This window comes from Genypterus blacodes, unplaced genomic scaffold (assembly GCF_046128005.1).
Source record: "Genypterus blacodes isolate CSIRO-AG114 ecotype Tasmania unplaced genomic scaffold, CSIRO-AGI_Gbla_v1 ptg000073l_1, whole genome shotgun sequence".
In the NCBI taxonomy this organism is placed as follows: Eukaryota; Metazoa; Chordata; class Actinopteri; order Ophidiiformes; family Ophidiidae; genus Genypterus; species Genypterus blacodes.
Genome location: NW_027466883.1, coordinates 5198144 through 5217261, shown reverse-complemented (window position 1 = coordinate 5217261; position 19118 = coordinate 5198144). Strand labels below are relative to the sequence as shown.

Below are 19118 nucleotides of genomic sequence, written 5' to 3'. Positions count from 1 at the left end.
AATTGTGTACATCTGTGCCAAAAGTAGATTTGTGAAGAGTCTTCTGTATATCCATCTGTGATTCCATCATTTATTAGGGAAGCCAAGATGCCAAAACCATTCGTACCATTAGCTATGGCTTATGTAGACAGCTGTGTGTATTAAAGACACGGCGATACCGACAGCATGTCTTTGTGTACATTTGGTTAATTACACACACACGTCTCTGACTTGCTGTAAACTAACAGTAGTTTTATTCAAGATTTAACATTTGGACGACCACAAAATAGATGAACAGGCATTGGTCTAACACAAGGTTGTTTTTTCTGCTGCTGTCCTAGACCCACTTATGAACACTTAATTAAACAGATTTACATATATCTATATGTATACATATGCATATATGCACACACATACACATATGCATATAGTATACATACATTGTCAGCCTCCTGCATAAACTTTGTATCTCCCAAAAAATGTACTTTTCACTAATTGCGCATGTATGCCCATTCAGTTTGACAGCTTTGAAAGCATTTAAAAAGCTAAAGCTCAGTTTCACAATTATCATATGAGGACGAGGAAATAAATTATGCAGGTATAATTCAAACAACACATTTAAATAAGGGAGGCAAAACAGGGGATACAGAGTTTCAACAAGACACCAACAATATGCTGCATATGACCTATCTTCTGAGCTGCACGTATGTATAGTTACTGTGTGAAAATGAGTGTGGTATTGTACTATAGCTGTGTAGTGACCCTCCAGAATAGAAGGCAATGTTTCTGGTGGGCCATCATGACCAGGAGCAGAGCAGGAAAAACCTCAAGTCTAAAATGGTGGCAGACAGACAAGTCCAACCAAATTAACCTGACAAAGGCACCAACAATACACAGATGTAGTCATCTTTTTAAAAAAATACACACATCAAATACAATATGCTGCCCTGCAAAGAGGCCATAGGAAAGAAAAAACACGAGAGTCAATATAAAGAAACAAAGTTGTACAATTACATAGGAACTGCACATTTGGAAAGCATAGACTATATCTTATCTGTCCATGCCTGGTAACCTCCCTTGGAATGTTAGAAGGGATCATTTCTTTGAATGGAGGCAGGACTTGAGCAAATTCATCTGGCACTAAGGGTTGCAAAAGACTTTTTATTCAACAAGGGAATACAGGAGGCAGTAGATTCCCATTCCCCACAATTCCGCCCCCACCAGTCATCTGTGTAAGACAGAGGGAATGAGCTGACAAGTTGTTGGTGGATGGATGGAGATTTGGCTGAGAATAGAAGTTAGCACCAACTCGAGAGATTGACTGTATGACTGTATATACTGCATGTCTCCAGGCATAGGCGTAGGGCTGTAGTTTGAGGGTGGATGGAATCGTATGACAATGCGGTAAGGATGATAGTGTGTCAATAAAGGTGATGCTTGAAAGAGCCCGGAAGGAGCAGAGCATAGGTGGCACAGCATCACTGACACAGACCATCTACAGTCCAAACAAAGGAGGAGACGAAGGCCAAAATATATTCCAATAGGCTTTGCCGGCTAGAATGTACAGTACATGTTATTGATTTTGCTAGTCACTGGACAGTTTCAAATATTAAACTGGTTTTCTTTTAATATGTGGATTATTTCTACTGGATCGCCACGTATAATAATAGTAATAACAAGAGAGCGTGGGGTCCTGCATAACTAACTTACAGGGGTCATCCAGGATCATTGAAGGAAAATACTGTTTAAATGCCAAATGCCGTACATCTTTTTCACCACCAATGTATTCAAGTACGATTGGGCCAAGGTTTCTATAGACAAACAAAGACAATCAGGGGTTAAACTGGGAGTGAACAGAAGACAGAAACCAGCAGCTGACCAACACACAGTGAAATAACAGTATTAACAGATTTTATTTGGTTCATAAGGAGACAAAAAGCTTTATCGATGGTGAGCTGAGCGAGTCCGACTCCTCTCAAGAGTGGCAGAATGAATCCCAATTTAACCCCTGACATTACATTCATGTGAGCGTGATACTGTTTATAAAGACCTAACGGTGACAACACAGTTAAAAAAAGCTTCAAGGCTTCATGCGGTGCTACCTCAAGATTCAATCAAGATTCTACATTGATTCTACTGTTGAGAGAACAAAATTTACTTAAGCGTTTCTAATGATTGCGCAATGACTTGTCATGAGTCTATTGATCATAAAGTGTATTTTCCTTTTTTTTCTTCTTTAAATACAAAACCTGTAAGCTTGGTGTGTACATGTACAGCATCACATACAATATCTATGAGAGGCTAACGTGATTGGTAATAAGGTCAGTATGCTAATTCGCTTCTTTGTCTCTGTGCTGTCAATTTCTTTTTAAACTGAATGCATATCTGGCTGATATAAAGACGCGTGGATAAAGATGTGAACACATATGAGTCTAAGAAATCACAGACACTTGATATGATTGTAACGCAGATCTGGTAGTGCTTACAAGCTTACATGCAGTTAATGTTTGGAGATGATGCAAAGAACCAAAAACAATAAATACATAGTATAAAACATAATTTCATATCAATATATTAAAATACTATTTAAAATAATATCTTAGACAATATTGCAATATGAAATTGACCGATAAATAGTTGGTAGGCCTACACAGAGAAATATATGTATATTTTTAAGTATCTGTGTCCTTCATCATTTGCTTTTTTGAAGTACAAGGATTTTAAATTTCCAGATTTTCCCAGTGGGTAGCAGTACAATTCAGAGAGCTATTACATTTTCTTTTTTTCAACAACAATGACATTGAACTTACAGTACACAGTCCCATAATAAAGATATACATACTGAATACAATATAAATGTCAAGACAGAAAAATAGAAAAATATCAATAGAAATCAAAAGTCAAATACATATCAGAGAAAGTATACAGAGTAAAGTGTACTTATGAGTCTTTGTGGTTCCTGTTGTTGTGGCTGGAGCTGATGTATTGGCTCTCTTTGTTGGTATATTGGCTGTGGAACTGTACTTTTCCTTTTTTCCAGTCCGGACACGCACACAGTTACACACACGTTTGCAGTCATGCAATTGAACGCATCCCCGCACAGGTGCAGGTTATGGGCACACACGCACACACACACATACAACACAAACACACACACAAGCACACACACACACACACACACACACACACACACACACACACACGCACAGAGCTCACATGACCGTGCAGCATTTGCAGGTCTGTTTCTTCTCCTTTTCCTTCTCTCCCTCCTCTCCGCCCCCATTGGCCTTCTCTTTCTCTGCCATGCTCCCATTGGGTGGGGCCTGCTCTTCCGTGGCTCCCTCTCCTCCAGCCTTCCCCTCTCCATCCTCAATCACAACAAACTCAGCCTTGACATTGCCGTCTACGCCCTCCATTCCCAGGGCCGTGCGGGTCTCCTGCTCCTCTTCCACGGTCTTGTAGCCCATGAACACCAGGGTGACTGGGTTGTCGGCACTGGCTTGGTCAGGACTCGGGCCCAGCAGCTTGGCTTCGATTCCTGTCACCTCTCTCTTCGGAGTCTGCACTACTCCATTCTCACCTACAGGGGGCACCAGAGTATTAGGAAGGTTGGTCGTGTGAACCATGAAAGAGGAGCGGGTGGACACATTAGGTCAGGAAGACAAAGAAAGAAAGGAAATATTGTATTAATGACCTCTGGTAAAGAAGAGCACTTTACTACAAAGCATTTAAAGACCATTATTAGCTCGCTCATTCTCCCTGACACAGGTGTCTGGGCCATGTTACCATGGTTTCCTAAGCGATCTTACGTTGCCATGGTTACCAAACTTACCTCCATTTTCTTTAGCCACACCCTTATTGGCTGGCTCGCCTGTCTCCAGATCTTCAATCTCTTGTTCCAGCCTGGCTCACAAACACACACATGCACACAAACACACAACCACACATCCACACACACAAACAGCCAGAAAATAGCACTTATTTCATCCAGTCAGTCCATTACATCACTGAACTATGAAAAATGTATTATGAGGTGTTGGCATGTGACCAATTCTAACCCAAATTACAACCACACCCATTAGTCAATGTAGTTTATGAGTAAATAAACATAAATGATGCGAACAAATCTGCTGTCAGACAGGTCTTTGACACATTCATAGGTGGTTTGATGTGTCAAATTTTAAAAAGCATCACTCAGAATGGAACATATAACACAGCTTTGACACAGAGAGCATCATTAGTTCTGCATCGGCCAGAGTTGCTGAACAAAACATGGCAAAACTGCGTAGATCAACCTGTTCTGGTGTCACAGAGGTGATAGGCAGCATGATTCTCTAACCTGGCAGTGGATGCTTAACAGTTTACGTACACAAAACACACACATCTGACCTGTTCAGATACAAATAAAATCACTAAACTGAATCCACAGTTTGTCATTATGCATCGACGCCCTGCAGGTGTAACAAGATGCTGACCTGAGGATGACCTGCTCCAGGAGTTTGGTCTTCACCTCATCCTCCTGCAGACGCCTCTGAGTTTCCTCTTCCTCCGGGGCTCCGTCCAACAACCAGCGCTCCCTCAGTGCCTTCGACTACATGGGGAGAGAACCAATACAGAGACACTTGCTGAGCTCTTAAGAAAGAAGTGGGGAGTCTGTTCTTGTTCTTGTGCTAATTTAGCTCTTTACATTCAATTGTATGTACTACAAAGAGACATTTCACTCGAACCGCCTCTGACACCTCATGTGTAATTAGGTGTATGTGCATGGCTGTGTTCTATAATGAAAGAAGTTTCGACAAGTACTCTTATTGTGATGAATTCATTAGCAGCAGTCTAATAATTAAAGTAAGACCATTATCACGCACTGTGACTAAGATGAGAGTTTAACTTCTTTCCAAAGCAATCAGTTGCTCTATTACAGAGGCAGAATAAATAAGTCCTCAGCTTCATCTAACACTAAATCCACCAGTGAGTTCATCCAGCATCGATGCCACTCAGTGCTTCTGTCACACACTTCACCTCTGCTGCCAGATGGTTTGCCAAGTGGACTATGGCGCCCGGCCAGGTTCATCGAGGCTTTGGGCTTTGGACAGGAAATCCATCCTTAAATAGAATACTCATACTCAAACTAAACAATGGAAGTGTAAATAAAAGAAGACTGAAAGATAAAACAATATGCTTCAAACGCTGCAAATCAATCGTTTCCAAAGCGTGAAATGATGATTCGTCTTTGATTTTAACTCAAGGCGAGCGGTTCAAATATCAATTGAAATACAAATCTAAGGTGGATTTTCTCTCCACGGCTCATTTTCACATCTACAGCACTAATCTATTTACTTCCTATCAGTTTCAAAATGTTCCTGTATATTTCTCTCGACACTTCCTGTCCCTGCTCGCTCTTCATCTGCAGATAACCTACTATCAAAGCAAATACTTGGCATGCTTTGAGGTAAATATAACAGTGTGTCTTATTCGCAGCTGTCAGGTTGTGCAGTGGAAGGCAACCCTGTGGAAAAGTGCTAGAAAGGCTCTTGTTTTCTTGTGGAGTGAAAATCTGGACCTGTGCTCCATGTGAATTCCTCTTCAGTGATGCAACAAGAATTTCTACGGCAAAACTCCCCTTTTTTTCTACAACCCTGGCCCCCGCCCCTTCCTCTCTCTTTCTCCATCTCTCTCTCCCTCTCTCTCTTTCTCTCTCATATGCGTCTATATCTATCATAGGTTCATGAACTCTTTGCTTTGTGCATGTTGGGTGGAATATGGTTGTAAATGTCAGGATGAATCCTTCTTAGTTCCGATCTGTGTTTATCTGTTATGCTGCCTGTTCTTCCTGTTAACTTTCTCCAACAGTGCATTGAGCAACATGGTTTAACAGCAGACATCCAGCTGCACACACACACACACACACACACACACACACACACACACACACACACACACACACACACAGTAATTTAACACTACCATACCGGAGTCCAGCTTGGTCTCTTGGGCACTACACTAAATCTAACACTGTCTCTGTGTCTGTCTCTCTCTCTGTCTCTCTCTCTCTGTCTCTCTCTCTGTTTTTACTCCCTCGCTCACCACACCCTACTCCAAAAACCTGATGACATCATTTTAATGCGTTCGCTCGTGTGGATGCTAAACACGCGCACAAACACGCGCCCTGTCGTAAAGCTGCAGCGCTGAAGTTACGTCTGCTCCATTGTTCTTTGGGGGGTAAAAGCTGCTAACGTAGCAGACAAAGGGCGGAACTGTAACCCCCCCCCCCCACACACACACACATGCACACACCCTGGTGTATTCCCAAAATTGTTCCTAGCAATTCTAAAAAGTGAGTTGTGTTTGTTTATTTACTACTTTTTTTGGCCACCATTGTAATTGCAGATTTGGCTCTGCACTTCATTTCACAAAAGGTCACTTCGTAATCTGCTCTGTGAGGTGTGTGTGTGTGCGATTTCCATATTAAGATAACACAGTAAGACGTTGACCTTCAGGGGTTTTAATTAAAGAGAGTGTGGGATAGTAGTTACATAATCATATGTAGCACAAAGCGCTAATTAAAACCAGATCCTGTATTGACATATTTTGTGTTAATGACATTAGATTACCTCACCTCACTTTCTCTGTACTGTGTGTGTGTGTGTGTGTGTGTGTGAGAGCGTGCCTGTTGTGGTGTACTGGTGGGGCAGGTACACCCTTTAAAAATATGCTGTGTAAAAGAAGACGTTTATTGGGTTTTCCATCTAAATGCTGCGGTTTGCACAAAGAGCCCTCTAATGCTCATGTACTGCGTGATTAAACATCCCTACGGTGTGTCTGTGTATTTGTGCGTGTACATTTGTGTGTGTGTGTGTGTGTGTGAGAGAGAGAGGGAAAGAGAGAGACTAAAGCGGGGCGCGGTGGGTGTAAGAGCTGTTTCCTGTTGGTGGGAGTGGGACAAAAATCTGTTTCCTTTGCCAAAGTCCACTGCATTGTCTGGGGCTTTTGTGTTCTTTCATGGAGTAACACGCACGCACACACACACGTACGCACACGCACACACACACATGGTTTGCGCTCCTGAAAATAGAAAAGTGGGATCACGCAAGGTCAATAGCCCAGGTCGCGGCCACTCAGGTGCACATGCTCACCCGTAACCTTTGTCTTATCGGCCAAACAGCTGACGAGCGCAACGAGTGTGTGTGTGTGTGTGTACACACGTGTAAGCATATTTTGACAATGTGTGCTTGATCGGGCGTGCGTGTGTGTGTGTGTGTGAAAACATGTGGAGGAGCTATTAGAATTATCTGCCGTCCGTTCCGAACATCCCGTCACAGCAGCAGTCTGGGAGTAATCTCACTATGTGGGACAGATAGATGGGAGAGGAACTGCTGCGGTTTGATGTTTCTGTGTGTGGGTGTCATCATCTAACATCGCTCCCACGTCAAAACGCACCATTCCCGAAAACACAGCGATTCCTGGCAGCGTTTCTGTCCGTTCAGGGTTTCGCTTGAAGTTACACCACGCCTACAATGTGAGCTGAAATCAGGATGAAGTAGGGGATGTGATGGAGAACCTAAATGTGTGTGTGTGTGTGTGTGTGTGTGTGTGTGTGTGTGTGTGTGTGTGTGTGTGTGTGTGTGTCTGTGTACCTTGAGATGTTGGAGTTGCCGCCGGTCATCATCCAGCTGCCTCCTCTTATTCTCGATCTCTGTCTGCTTCTTCCTTTTCTCCTGTTACCACACACAGAACGAAACCTTGGTGATTACTTTGCGCATTACTCCACCATCGCGATATCGCCAAGGAAGCAATAAAAGTCACGTCGCTCCGGGTTTCGAACGATACCACGGCGCATCAGTAATGGAGGCCTGTGGTGTCTGAGTACATAATGGATGAGTCGGTTTAATGGAGAAAGAGAGACGGGAGTTACGCTGTAGAAATATCATAGTTTATTATAATGGACCCGGGTATGCCAGGCCTTTATCCTCGTCTTTATAGATTTGACATTTCAGAAATGTCCCACTCACGTTTGAGTGTCCGTGCTATGATATTAAGTCGTCAGGACGATCACAACAATCTAAATACTAATGCGTTTCTAATTGGATAAAGGACAATTTGCATGAAAATACTGCAGACTGCTGTGCATGTGTGTGTGTGTGTGTGTATGTGAGGAGACGGAAAGACGCAGAGACGGAGACAGACGGAGGGAAGGAGCTGTAGCTGGTGCATTACGGCTTTCTATGGCCTCTAATGGGCGAGAGAGATGGGATCTAAAAGGTTGAGTCATTAAGGCCGACGGTCAAATGCGGACATGGAGCGATGATTTGTTGTTTCTACAGCCATTGACGTGCCCCTTCTATGTGCTGTGTGTGTGGGTGTGTGTGTGTGTGTGTGTGTGTTGGCAACTATATGTGTGTGAGAGAAAATGAATAAAGGGGGTGTGTGTGTGGTCTGCAATGACTTACAGCGATGGCTTGAAGTCTCTCCTCTTGTGACACCTCATCCATCCTGAGGGAGGGAAAGAGAGACAGATTAAGGGGGAGAGAGAGAGAGAGAGAGAGAGAGCGAGAGAGAGAGAGAGGGAGAGAGGGAGAGAATGAGAATGTTGCAGTCACACTTCCATATCAGAGACTGTAAGTTGACCACGGTGACCTTTCCTTGACTGTAACGTTCATTCATGATCCTGTCACTCCCAAGCGAATGAGGTCAAAGATCTGTATTTTAGCAAAAACTCTCTCTCTTTCTCTCTCTCCCCCTCTCCCCCCCTCTCTCTCTCGTCACTGAGAGTCGCTGAGGGCATGTTAATGTCTTAGGCCGAGCACTGCTGGAGATTCCTGCTCTAATAGGTTCCAGAGCCTGGCGGGATGGAGAACGGACGAAGGCAGAGCTGAAGTCACAGGAAAGCAGACGGAGCTCCAGTGTCAGACGGATGAAAGCTCCTCCCGCGCTCCTTTACCTTCCTCTAAACTTAGCTTTCATCCACACAATCTCATTTTTCCCCATTTTATCATTTCCCCTCTGTTACTGTAGATTATCTCTCAGCGCCCCAGAGCAACTCAGATATCAGACAGATAAGGAATAAAGAAGATAAAGAATTGATGTATCATTGGATTGGATTCAGACATTTTTCAAGTACTTATACAAGTGGACAACTCTCAGGATTGTCTCAGGATGCACTCGCTTGTTTATGTCGTCTTTCCGGGTGAATTTCAATTCCATCCTTGTTGTTTTGGGAAGGAGGAGGTGGCGTACGGAGCACACACACACACACACACACACACACAATCACCACCACAATAATCTCAGCAGCTGTGTAGCTGTTTTCCAGCCCTGAATGAAACTGAATCGCCTCACATATGGGATTCTCATTCCTCCGCCCTGGTATGAAAGCGGACTCTTACATAAAAACAATCCGACATCATTCCCCCTTTACTCCCCCCCCCCACTGCATGCCTCTATGTTGCCGGTAAAGTGTGTGTTGATAACTTTGATCGTGTCTCTCCTCCCGGTGAGCCAACAGGACCCCCCTCGGCTGTCAGGGCTTGGATTTGCATGCGTCATTTAGCAAAGCATGAGCTCTGAGAGAAACACAAAAATGCATCTGATTGCTAAATTCTTGACAAAAAGGCCCCACAGTGCTGCAACCACATCGTCCCTTCTGAACATTCTAAGTACTGAATCAATGTTCTTCTATGCTTATGAGGTCATGGTCCGATCATTGAGAACTTCAGGGTATATTTAGGAGAGAACAAACTGTGGCGGATCGGCGTTTTTGGCTTCTTTCCACATGTCAACACAAAGCACAAGAACGGCTTTCTGGTCTCCCACCAAGTCGCATCATCGTCACATGGCCACACTTGAGAGAAAGGACTAACCACAATCATCTGATCAACCCCCTGCCTGCTCTCCACAAACACACAGACACACAGACACACACACATCTTGTCCTTTCCCACTGATCCAACCTTTACCCAAAAATGCACCGCGACTACTGTGTGGTTTTCTCATTAATAAGAAGCGAAGATGACAAATGACTGCGTTTCATTGTTAATGAATTCAAACTGTGTCTATTTTTGGTGATGCATTCAAATGCCCTCCTCCTTCCATCTCTCTCCTCTCACCCCTTCTCATCCCACAGTGGTGCAGTTTGCTGACAGTGCTTTGTGAAAACCATCTGTATCAGTCCATCAGCAGAGTGAGGGAGGAGTGGAAGCATTGGCCGGATTCTTTTGTCGTTAGATAACCTGATGAGGTTCGATGACCTGAGGGAGGTTGGTGAAAAAGCACAAGGGTAGATGAAGCAGGAGGCAGCGACTGAGTGGACGATAAAAAGAGGAAGATTTTCAGGAAACATTCTGGTGCCTGTTGCTTCTCCTGGAAGAGGAAAATAGTGGGAAAATGTAGGAATGAATTATAATAAATCTGGCCTCATTGTTTATCCATCCCAGAAATGCTGAGCCAGCATTTGTTTCTGTGGCCATTTTCAGCAACACGGCTAAATCCCCTCCAGCGGCTTCACCGAACATGTTCAATCAGCATCAGCTCATGTCCAATCACCTCTGAGCGAGGATGACGAGCAGCTTCTTCGGAGACGCCGAATAAATTCTCACTGAAAACTTAACACTCCAATCCAACACTGGAATCTCTGTGCGGTTTGATGTGGTTTTTAAGGATCGTTTAAGATCTTTGCCAGTGTTTGAATAAATCCCACACCGGCAGATATTAATCCAACACCGGAGACACACAAGCTTCACCGCTTTCCATCTTTCCACTGGAGAGACTAATGTGTTCCTACGTTTGAATCCCGCAAGGTTTAATAACAGACGTGCTTGTCTTCGCCCCAGGATGAATAATTAAAACCAATGCAAACAGATACGTCTATCTTGTCGGAACATTAAGGGACACTTGTACCGGCTGTATCGCTCGTGATTCATATCAATGAGACACGCGGGAGACAGACGGGGAGAAGAAAGGAAAGGAGACGCACAAGGCAGTAATCACACTCATGACGGAGAAAGGAAGGCCCCGAGACAGACGAACGAGCGAGTGGAGACAGACAGAGACAGACAGACTTAAGGACGGAATACAGACTAGAAGAGGAAGCAGTTACACACACTTAGACAAGGGTCATAGACTGAAACTGGGAATGTTTTGGCCAATCTTCTCTAGGCAGGTGCATGGGAGAGGTTGGGGGAACAGAGTAATGACTGGGCCTATTCCCTGATGGGTGCGCTGCTGCTGTAGCACTTCCAGGAACACATTAACTGCCTGCGTGGAGAGCCGGCATCCTCCCTTCTAATAGCATTGTGCTCACGGTCCTCTGGCACCAGCAGTCACTTTACACTCTTCACTAGCTGCACCGAAACAAGATTACAGATGAGGAATAATCCAGTTGAGCACGTTTAGGGATATTATGGTCAAATAAATTTACAAATGTCTTCTTCCAAGGTGAGAGACACAAGTTTGTCTTTGAACGTCTCGCAGCACGATTCCTCCCTTCATCCCTCTCCCCTCCCCGTTTTGATTTGTTGAAGGGAAATAAATCAGAGCTGGTTTTGCTTAGCAGGTACGAGCGGGAATATTACTCATGTTGTCAGTTTAAAAGGCCCCGATCTCTGTTGTGACTGAAATGTCACTTGTTTTAATCTTTTAAAAGCCGTTTCTTTGTAATGCGAACCGAGTTCTCACGGCTGATTGCCCTCATCTGGTCTGAAAAGCTGCATGAGAAATATTGTATTCATTATTTACACCAGACAGTCTGGCGGTAAAGAGGTCAGCGAGTACACGCTGTACCTATCTGTGCTCAGGACGAGTCACACCGCTGTGCCTGTGTCTGTGCAAACCAGGGCCATCAATCTGTCAGGCGGATGAATGGGGATGTAGCGCCAGATTACATCAAGTCTCATCACGGCTAATCTCAGATTATCCTAAACACCCTAAACAACCTGTAATTGGATACTCCAACACACCAACACGGACACACACACTTTTTTCGGAGAACGATTCATCACGTCTGTGCCAAATAAGAACTTTGATATTGACATTTATAACTATTCAACGGTTTGCAACAGTTTCAGTTACGTGATTCTGCCAAGGAAATGAAACTATTCAACCTAAAGTAATGTACGTCTGAACTCCTGATGAGGAAAAACAATGGTCTCACTTGTGTTTACATCCAAACAGCGACTGTGACTGTTACTATGCACACGCACGCATGCACACACAAACACACACACACACAAACACACACACAGATAAGACTCAACCACCTGAAAAACACACACTGTCTGACGTAAAATTGCTTCCTCTTCAGCGAGAATGACAACTGTGAAAATGAGTGTCTCTCTCTCTCTCTCTCTACCCCCCCCCGCCCTCCCCCCCTCCAATGACCCAGAGCCTCGTACGAGCAAAGTGAGAGACTCTGGAGGAGGAAACTCGCCTCCAATCCCTTTCACACTCGCAGTGTGTTGGAGTGGCACTTCTCCCTGCTTGTCTCTGCTCACCACTTCCACGTCTTCCTTCCCTTGGGCAAAAAGAGCAACCACGACAATAACACTCCTACCCTGCCTTTGCCCCAACACACACACACACACACACACACACACACACACCATGACTTCACCACCTTCCATCATCTGAGGGCCCAACACAAATCACGCCATAATGTAAACAGAGCGGTGCCAATAAAAACGAGAGGAAGTCCGCTGAGGTCATGTGTTAGTGTTCCAGGGGTCGGAGGGTAAAGCTCCATTCCACCAGAGGTCACGCAGAGATAATACAGTTCTGTCAGGGAGGAAGAAAGATGGAGGAAAGCCACATGCAGACATGTGTCAACTGGGGCATAATAGAGTAATGTGGGGTTGTGTGACTTTTTTTTCTTCCCTTTCTCTCCCTCCACAGCCTACGATGCGATCCGTAGCTGCTTGCACTGCTGTATGATGTCTGTAAAAACCGTACCTACAAGATCATCAAACTAACAACACTGATGTCCACACTATTGTGTCATTTCTACATAACCTTCGACAGCTGTTGGCTTTCTGCCGTTGCCCTGTTTGTCACCATACTGTCGTAATTAACTTGAACGTTAACTTTTCTACTGCTCTCCCTCTTTTTGTATCAAAAAACGATCTCCAAAACAAAAAGAAAGTTAAATTCATAACTTCTCCTACCTCGTTCCTGCCGCGTTTCCTCGAGTCATTATCCTACCAAACACTCTGCTTCCTTTGTTGCTCTCCGTCTTGCAAGTCGACTCTTAAGTGAGCTGAGCTATGTCTCCTGACCGTGCGCCTCTCCCACATCGATTCATTTCAAGACCACATTTCAATCCATCTAGTCCGTCATTACTGAACATTTACACTGCACATGGTTCACACAGGTATCAAGAGTCCATTTTAAGTGCTTGTATAAGCAATGACATGGCATTAATGTGACCCATACTTAAAAAGCTTCAGGATGGGTGTACTGCTTCATCCCCATCATCGATCTGAGCAAAACTGTGGAGACTAACTGGTCACTGACACAACAAAGCCATCAATGCGCTCAGATTGAACCATTTCTAATTCTCAAATGAGACAGATCTCACGGTAACATCTTATAGAAACAATATATTGACATTCTTATAATATAAAATGCACACACACTATTCTGAGAGAGACATTTAGAGCTTTTCCCATTACTTCACACACACAATAACACGTCAGCATCAGCATCAGCATCAACATCGCCTGCTAACAGCATTGCTTAGAAATGTAAGGAGAGTCCATTTCCATAGTGGTCAGTCTCCAATCTGCTGCTGCTTTCTCTCACTAAGCCTCCCTGGTCAGTCAGCAAACTGTACATCCGGAGCAGGAAGCCTATGGACCTGCATTATTAGATCAACCTCTCACTGTTAACACAGGAACCATTAGGGCCAAATAGGTGCCTTCCCTTATGGCCAGATCCCAATTCCCACTTAAGGCTTTCAAGAGCTTCAGGAATTGTTAGTCCCATATCAGTCCATCCCATCTCTTCCTAGACTCCAACATTCTTCACTTCATTCACAGAAGGACAAAATCGAATATTCATTCACCTCCGTCACCTTAAACGAGGTGTGTGTGTGTGTGTGTGTGTGTTTGTGTGTGGGCCTGACGGTGTTAGAATCAGCGAATAAGTTTCTCTTTCTCTTCTCCGCTGCTTATCAATAGTGCTTTTGATATCATCTCCCTGCAACAACACTGGTGATCGTCATATGAGCGTGTGGGTGCGCGCGTGTTTCAGGGGCGGTTAAGGAGAAAACACACACCAAACAAGAAAAGCACAAACTTCCATTCGCCTCTGACGTTTTAAAAGGATTCAGCGGGGGAAATTGATCGTTTTCACGGTGGAGACGGACTATCCTGCATCATCTGTCATGGCAGGGCAGCAAGAAGGAGGGAAGTTAGTCAGAAAAGGGGAAGGAAAGGTGACTATCCAGGAGTAAATGAGGAGGCAGAGATTAACAGAAGTAGAGAAAAGACAGAGAGAGAGAGGGGGAGGATTACATCTTGTTATCTAACAACCTTTTACGGCTTCGCTCTGTACCCAGATGTTACTCCTTATCACTCCGTATGCTCGCCCAGCCGTTTCTTTTAGACTCCGCTTCCTCTTTTAGCAGCGAACGTGACCTTTGTACGCAAACCTGTGATTGGTTCTGCCACTGCTCCAAACTCAACAATGAACTAATTTCATTTTCAAACCTCTGCATAAATGCTTTCCTATAATGACAGCAAGGTTGGTCAGAGTAATTGGGATTATCCATCACGCTCCCAGGCAGGATGAGATACACGCCCTCCTCTGCTAATGATGCTTTGCCAATCTGTTATGCGTGTAATTATGCAATAACAGTAGTAATGGTGCTTTGAGATGTATTACAGGAATTCACCTTTAGAGAAGAAGTTGTATAGTTAAAATCCTTTTTTTTGTCTTGTTTTTGTTCCTTTTTAAGTTTTGCGCATGCACTCAAGCTGGCCGGTGGCCTCACGTCACCCAGTGTTGGTCACCGAGGAGATGAGGGCTGAAGGGCACTTTGACTGCGGTTGTTTTGGTCAGGGAGAATGTTGGAAACCAAAGACCCGTCTCATTACGAGCCCATTTCCCCTCATCTACACTGGTGAAATACAATCCTGCTCGATAAATACTTTTTACAAATATACACACTATGCAAGAAATGACAAAGAATAGTGAAACAGATGCTGACAAACAGCACACACACACACACAAACAAACACACACACACACACACACACACACACACACACACACACACACACACACACACACACACACGCATGGAAATACACACACAAGACCCACACCCCCCGAGGGACACGACACTGTGACTGGCTGACACAACACAGAGCAGCAAACAGGATGTGGACCCTCAGCTCACACATGGCGTTTGACTGAGGCCTGTGCTGGCCGCTACACGTCTCGCTCAGACAATAGACAAGGCAGGAGAGACAATAAAGCAGGGACAGTACGGTAAGGACGGCTGCTGATGCTGGACTTCTCCCACCTTCTTTTGTGGCTTTGTTTGTCCCACTAAACACCCAATTAGTTTGCTTTTTTTGGGGGGCTGGTTAGACTTGAAACACAGAAATGGATGCCTCATTGTTTGAATGAATGATATATTTGCATACAGGCTGGTTTGTTGTATCTGCGTAAACTAATGTACATATATTCAGTGTTTTATTTGTATGAGGGAGTAGCTTAAGTAAAATTTCCGCTGTTACAGACAAAAAAAGGTCTAATCTAATCAAATACAAAGGATGTGATGCTTTCCTTATGTGACAGCCAGGCAGAGCACGTGGAAATGTGATTTGGAGCCTTTTCCTCTCTATAACCACTGCTTTAATCAGCCATTACTGTTTCGCCCATGCATGCACGTGTTCCATGAAAAGTATGGGGTCTTAATTAGAAATACAGGCTGATGTTACTTTACGTTACAAGACGCGTTCCACCTCATATGTTTCACGTTGATGCCCCGTTCTCGCAGACAAACGCTGGGAGTTGGACTTGGACTCGAGTCCCTTTCTGGCTCATTCTATTGGCTTTGGCTCCATGTCAGCAACACCACTTCACACTCACGCTTGCACACGTTTATATTTGGGATCCCAGGGTGAGGAGATGGGACACCTCCCCCAAAGTCACCTTGGTTAGTAACAACTGTCAAGGAGGGTGTTTGTCGATCGCTTTTCGGTTTCTGGGCTTTGGTCCCTGAATCAAACAGGTGATTTAGCAGAAGAGGACAGAGTGACGGACTTTGCGAGACGATAACCGGCGTGGGTCCCGTCTGGAATGTAAATGGGTGTGTTGTGTTTTTAGACTCTCCTATCATCGCGCTCGTACTTGGTCTCGTCAACAAAGATGTCGTCCTCAACAGGCCCGATTGCTTCACAGGATGAGGGAACGTCAGAAAACAATGGACACAAGAACAAACAATAAACACACTGTCGCACACTCTTTCCAAGGACTTTTTTGTATCTCAGCTTCTACCTGCTGTGATCAAACATAACCCAGTAAAATAAATGGGTCCAGTTGATTATTGTTCTATTCAGGGACAGGATTAGACTTGGCTGTTCTCTTCAGCAGCAGATGCAGGTGGGGGAGAGAGGGGGGGTGGACTTGACCTTGGTTTAATCTGATCTAAAATCGGTCCTTCCAGCTTCTCAGCGGTCCCAGAATTTAAGGAAAATTCAACAAAACAACCGCAATTACCATTTTACCATACTATTTTCCAGTTCACCGCATGAATATCACAACAAATGCCAAAATGATCGAAGTCGTGTATGAGGAAGTGGATAAAGTAAATGAGGTGACATTCAAGTCACCCAAAACCACCTACACAAACTATAGACACTCACATCTAGGTAACGTGGAAGTGGTGACGTGTATGGTGTGTAAACATAAAACAGAAGTGAAGAAATTGTGAAGTTGTTTCATTTCATTTCACTTCTTTTAAACGTTGACAAGTATTTGTACAAGCTATGAGTGGGAAGTAGCATTCAGTTCTATTTAGTTTCTCTTAGTGTCTTTATTTTGATATGATGTAGTGGGAGAGTGAAGTGGAGAGCAGCTGGGTGTAAAAGGTACACACTGGTCTCCAGGAGCGATCTTAAGTCAGCAGGGGCGCACACACACAAACAAACACACACAAAGTGTGATTCTGGGGGGTTCCTCCCTGCAATCTACTTCCATTATCATAACGTACTGGAATGCTGAAATCCAGCTGACTTTTGTAAACATTACCTTACCAAATAGATCTGCTTATTATTAGGATTTGTTCATCTTAACTACCTAGAGTATCGTTACGTAGATGATGACTAGTAATGTAATGCACGGTGACTCAAAAACATAAAGGTTGTTCTGCACGTATTGTTTGTGCGTGTTTGTCATGTAGATCTATTTCAACTTTGTTCATATGAATAAAAAGTGTAAAAGTTGTCATTAACGGAAAAAAAATGCAGAATGTAGGAATTTACCCACAGCAAAGTCAACAGCTAAAACAGTGAAATCCTGGATGGAGTGCTGTGATTGTGTATGGGATCATTCCTGCTGCTTTGCAACCAAAAACATTCCTGCTACTTTTGTCTGAAAGCAGCAGAGTTTAAATTCCAGCCTGGAGTATGTAATGTGATGGCTCTGGGTCTTTATCAGCTCCTGCGCGCCATGTTGGAGGAGCAGACTGCTCACATCACAACACACCATAGAAATACCCTGTGAGACTCTCTGTCTCTCGCTCTCTCCTATATGCGCCCGGCCTGTCAGCATCTCTCCCTCGCCCTCCTCTCTCTCGCTTTCTCTCTCTCTCTCTTGGCCATGGCGCCATCGGATCACACCGTTCGACGCCAAAGCCATGTTGACCCTCATCCTGAAACAACCTTCCTCCAAAAACAGATCGATATGACATGATGGAGCATGAGAGGGGCGGCGCGGGTAAACACGTCGCCCTGTTACACCTGCCGGCCTGCTGTTTGGATCATGCTTGGAGAAAGTGCAGGACATTATAATGCGCAATAAAAACATGTTGACCTGATAGAACAATGCAGCAGTTTGTGTCTAAATCACGTGACGTTGATGGTTTTATTTACAGGTTGCATATTGGTGCTTAGATCCACGCCTGCGCTCCTCGTGTTTACGATTTGCTCCTAAATGCCACACGATCTCCAAATGAGCTCATACATACAATCAGTCTCCATCCCTGTTCAGTTATCTGGGAGGCTGAAATGTACAAATCCGTAAAAAACAACAACAACAACAAACAAACAGGTATAACGCCCGCACACACACACACGCGCACACACATACACACACTGTAAATCAGGACTTACTCAGCAGCTGATCGCTTTCACTGACGTCTTCTCCAAACAAGCGCGTCTCTGTCACCGCGGTTGTTTATTTCTGCGCGTCAATTTACAGAAAGGACTCCAAAAAACACCCCTCTCCTCTTCCTCCTCCTCCTCTTCTTCTTCCTCCTCCTCTTCTTCTCCCTCTTCTTCTTCTTCTTCTTCTCCCTCTTCTGGTTGGCACCCCTTCTGTTAAAGCAGAGGTGATGCCGCGGGCAGCTACGATAATAACAACAACACCAACACCACCACCGGTGAATTCCTCTTGTCCGATAAACGCACGACGGACTCGGCTCGAATCTCGGCTCACTCACGGTGTGTGTGTGTGTGTAGGTGGGTGGGTGTGAGGAGGGGGCGGGGGTCGTGTGTGTGTGTATATATATATATATATATGGGCGTCGTCTGGAAGCAGGTTGTAGTCTATTTAATGTATGGGTGTTAGAGTCGAGAGTGGTATGTTAAAGGGGAGTGGGAGAAGGAAAAGGATACGCCTCCCTGCCTGGTGGAGATAAAGGGGGCCCTGACCGCGCGTTGACTGAGATACGTGTCCTCCTCCTCTCCGAGCGGGGGCCCTGCTGGATCCCCTCCAGTCTTATCATATGACGTCCGACAAAAGCAGGCGGTCTTGACTGCGATAGCAAACGCGGGCTGCAGAAGCAACCCTGAAGTACAGTGAATTTGGGATCCGGTCCAGTTCTGTTCAAGCAGAAGCACAGGAGTCCTTTCTTTCGATTATGCTGCCCCACTTCGCCATCTAGCGGTGAAAGGTGGTGGTTCATTTGTTACATAAATAAC

At 44.6% G+C, this 19118-nt stretch overlaps 1 protein-coding gene across 1 annotated transcript; it reads right to left on the bottom strand.

Moving 5' to 3' along the window:
* Window positions 1-479: 479 nt before the first annotated feature.
* palm1b (paralemmin 1b) lies at window positions 480-18836 on the bottom strand. The gene is made up of 6 exons (XM_076157588.1): window positions 18309-18836; window positions 8427-8469; window positions 7614-7694; window positions 4455-4570; window positions 3812-3882; window positions 480-3559 (listed from the first exon to the last, which is right to left on the bottom strand). Exons 2-6 carry the CDS (start codon window positions 8466-8468, stop codon window positions 3192-3194), a joined length of 678 nt encoding a protein of 225 aa, XP_076013703.1. The 5' UTR covers window position 8469; window positions 18309-18836; the 3' UTR covers window positions 480-3191.
* Between the last annotated feature and the right edge of the window lie 282 nt (window positions 18837-19118).

Excerpts from the sequence above, each read along its gene's own strand:
- palm1b (XM_076157588.1), bottom strand. The coding sequence starts at position 8,468 with ATGGATGAGGTGTCACAAGAGGAGAGACTTCAAGCCATCGCT. Across the intron at positions 7,695-8,426 it reads AGAGACTTCAAGCCATCGCT|GAGAAAAGGAAGAAGCAGAC; the intron begins GTAAGTCATTGC and ends GTGTGGTAACAG. Across the intron at positions 3,883-4,454 it reads CTGGAGCAGGTCATCCTCAG|GCTGGAACAAGAGATTGAAG; the intron begins GTCAGCATCTTG and ends TTTGTGAGCCAG.